The 2,633-nt window shown below is 34.5% G+C and overlaps 1 protein-coding gene across 1 annotated transcript; it reads left to right on the plus strand.

The window, feature by feature from the left end:
- Positions 1 to 328: 328 nt before the first annotated feature.
- On the plus strand, positions 329 to 2,253 carry LOC140966597 (AP2-like ethylene-responsive transcription factor At1g16060). Its single transcript, XM_073426854.1, has 8 exons — positions 329 to 419; positions 477 to 525; positions 715 to 797; positions 926 to 934; positions 1,019 to 1,107; positions 1,208 to 1,281; positions 1,432 to 1,559; positions 1,680 to 2,253. Exons 1-8 carry the CDS (start codon positions 329 to 331, stop codon positions 2,132 to 2,134), a joined length of 978 nt encoding a protein of 325 aa, XP_073282955.1. The 3' UTR covers positions 2,135 to 2,253.
- Positions 2,254 to 2,633: the final 380 nt, after the last annotated feature.

Genomic DNA, 2,633 nt, shown 5'->3' on the forward strand with positions numbered 1-2,633 from the left:
GTATTACTTTTTATTGTGAATATCGGTAGGGTTGATCCGCCTCACGGACCGTTTCACAAGAGACCTACTCATCAAATAATCTCCATCATAAAAATCATATATGACTAATTAGTGAAGCTTCTTAATCCAAAGCTACCTTAAATATAAAAGACAATCAAACTTGACACGGGAATCATCGCTTCACATCCTGTCATTTTTACAAAGAACAAAACAAGAAAAAAAATATGCGCCTACATTTCGAAAACGTCTATAAATAATCAGACATCGCGTATTGCATAAGTTCGTGGGACATCAAGAAATGGAAATCGGATCATGCCAAAAAAAAGAAATGGAAATCTGCACGAACTCCGAAAAGCGTGTCTTATTGATGGTTGAAGATGCAGCAGCCAAGTGCGTTAAGAGGCGTCGTAGATCACCTCTATCCATATCGATAGGATACAATCACGGTCAACAGAAATCTGTTATTACTACCTCAACCGCTGCTTCGACGATAAAACGAAGTTCTAGATTTCGAGGAGTAAGCAGGTGAGTCTCTATATATACATTGAAGCCAACAAATAGGTCAAACAACAGGATTTTTTCGTTTTTCATGAAGCGGTATGATCTTTGGTAGATCATCAAATTTATGCTTTGTAAAACCAAACCGACCATAACACAACTTTGACAAATTAGAGGACTAAAAAAGAAAACTTAACAACTTAGTATCACATGCAGACATAGGTGGACGGGTCGTTTTGAAGCTCATTTATGGGACAAAGGATCTTGGAATGTAACCCAGAAAAAGAAGGGTAAACAAGGTATTACATTTCAAGTAATATTTAGTAAATTTCGAAATATATATCCATATAATAAATATTTCTAATATATTGTTGTTTTTTTATTTCACAATGTCGTCTGGCTATGATTGTTTGCATGGAACATGCAGTCTATCTTGGTGAGCGCCTACAATTACTTACATAAATACTTACATATTATTGCCACAAATTAATAAACATCACGAAATTATATTTATAACTAGGAGCCTATGATGAAGAAGAAGCTGCGGCAAGAGCATATGATTTGGCTGCAATCAAGTATTGGGGACCATCAACATACACAAATTTCCCGGTATAATTATGTATATCATGCATGCATGTGATTAAACTTCACAAACAAATAAAATTCAAAATTAAATATTTATACATATACTATTTTTTTTTTCCTGCAGATATGTGATTATGAGAAAGAGGTAGAAATAATGCAAAATGTCACCAAGGAGGAATACTTAGCCTCTCTTAGAAGGTATCATCAGCCACCCAGTCATGAAATTTTGGATGTATATTTCGGTTTCATGTGGATTAATTTATCCAAAAGAAAAAAAACATTCTGGATCCAAACGCATTCTTGATCACTTGAACTTGCATATATATATATATATACACACACACACAGAAGAAGCAGTGGTTTCGCTAGAGGCGCTTCCAAGTATAGAGGAGTGGCGAGGCATCATAATAATGGAAGATGGGAAGCAAGAATTGGTCGTATTTTCGGAAACAAATATCTTTACCTTGGTACTTACGGTGAGTCACCTATCCATTGATCCAAATATGTGAGGTTGTTAAAATTATTGTACTTCCTGTTATTGTGTTACGAATATATTGAAAACTGTATTCTTGTTATAAATTTTTGGATAACTGCAGGTACTCAAGAAGAAGCCGCACATGCATATGATATAGCTGCAATCGAATACAGAGGAATCAATGCAGTCACTAACTTTGGTCTCAACACTTACGTCAAATGGCTGGGTCCTGATCATCAAAATCAAGCTCCATTTCAAACTAGAGGATCATTCGAAAGAGAGACCGCACACGCCTACAAATCTAACTATATGTGTGCTCCAAAGAAAGAACCGGAATTGGTCGATCTAAATTCTTTTGCAATAATGGATCCCGCAATGATCTCTTCATGCAAAATCTTGGAAGAAAAATGTTTGACGCCCTTCCGTCCATACAATTATAAGGGCTCGTCTCCGACTGCATTAGGCCTTTTACTCCGCTCTTCCATGTTCAAACAACTCGTGGAAAAGAATTATTCATCTGAGAGCATGTCGATTATTGACCGCGAAAACAACGGAATTGCCAGGAGAAATGCTTAGCTAATATCTAGAACAGTGTCTCTTGAATGCCACAAAATTACACTCAGCTGCCAAGCATTTAGCTACGGACATACGTTGTCCGAAATTGTGTAACAAATAAAATCGTTTCGTTTATTACAATATATAGATTTCTGAGACATGGAAGTGATCTTGTTGACTAGATTAAAATTTTAAGTTAGATATTATTTGTGATGAACGTATGGATTTAAATTTGAGGAAAATTTTTTATAAATGAATTTTAAATAAAATTATTTTTTTAAGAATTTGTCATATAACAAGAACCTTAACATTTTTTAGTCACAATCTGTGTATTATCAATATAAATTTAGTGTATATATTAATTATGAAAAGTTAAAATAAATTAAAACTCATTAATTATGCATGTTATTTTTCGAGTGAGGGTTAATTGTGTACATTGTGTTGGAATACTTGCAATTATAAAAGGAATAGACTGAAACTTGTGTGAGACGGTCTCACGGGTCGTATTTTGTGAGACATA

The sequence above is a fragment of the Primulina huaijiensis genome, unplaced genomic scaffold (genome assembly GCF_012295235.1).
Source record: "Primulina huaijiensis isolate GDHJ02 unplaced genomic scaffold, ASM1229523v2 scaffold207288, whole genome shotgun sequence".
NCBI classification, from domain to species: domain Eukaryota; kingdom Viridiplantae; phylum Streptophyta; class Magnoliopsida; order Lamiales; family Gesneriaceae; genus Primulina; species Primulina huaijiensis.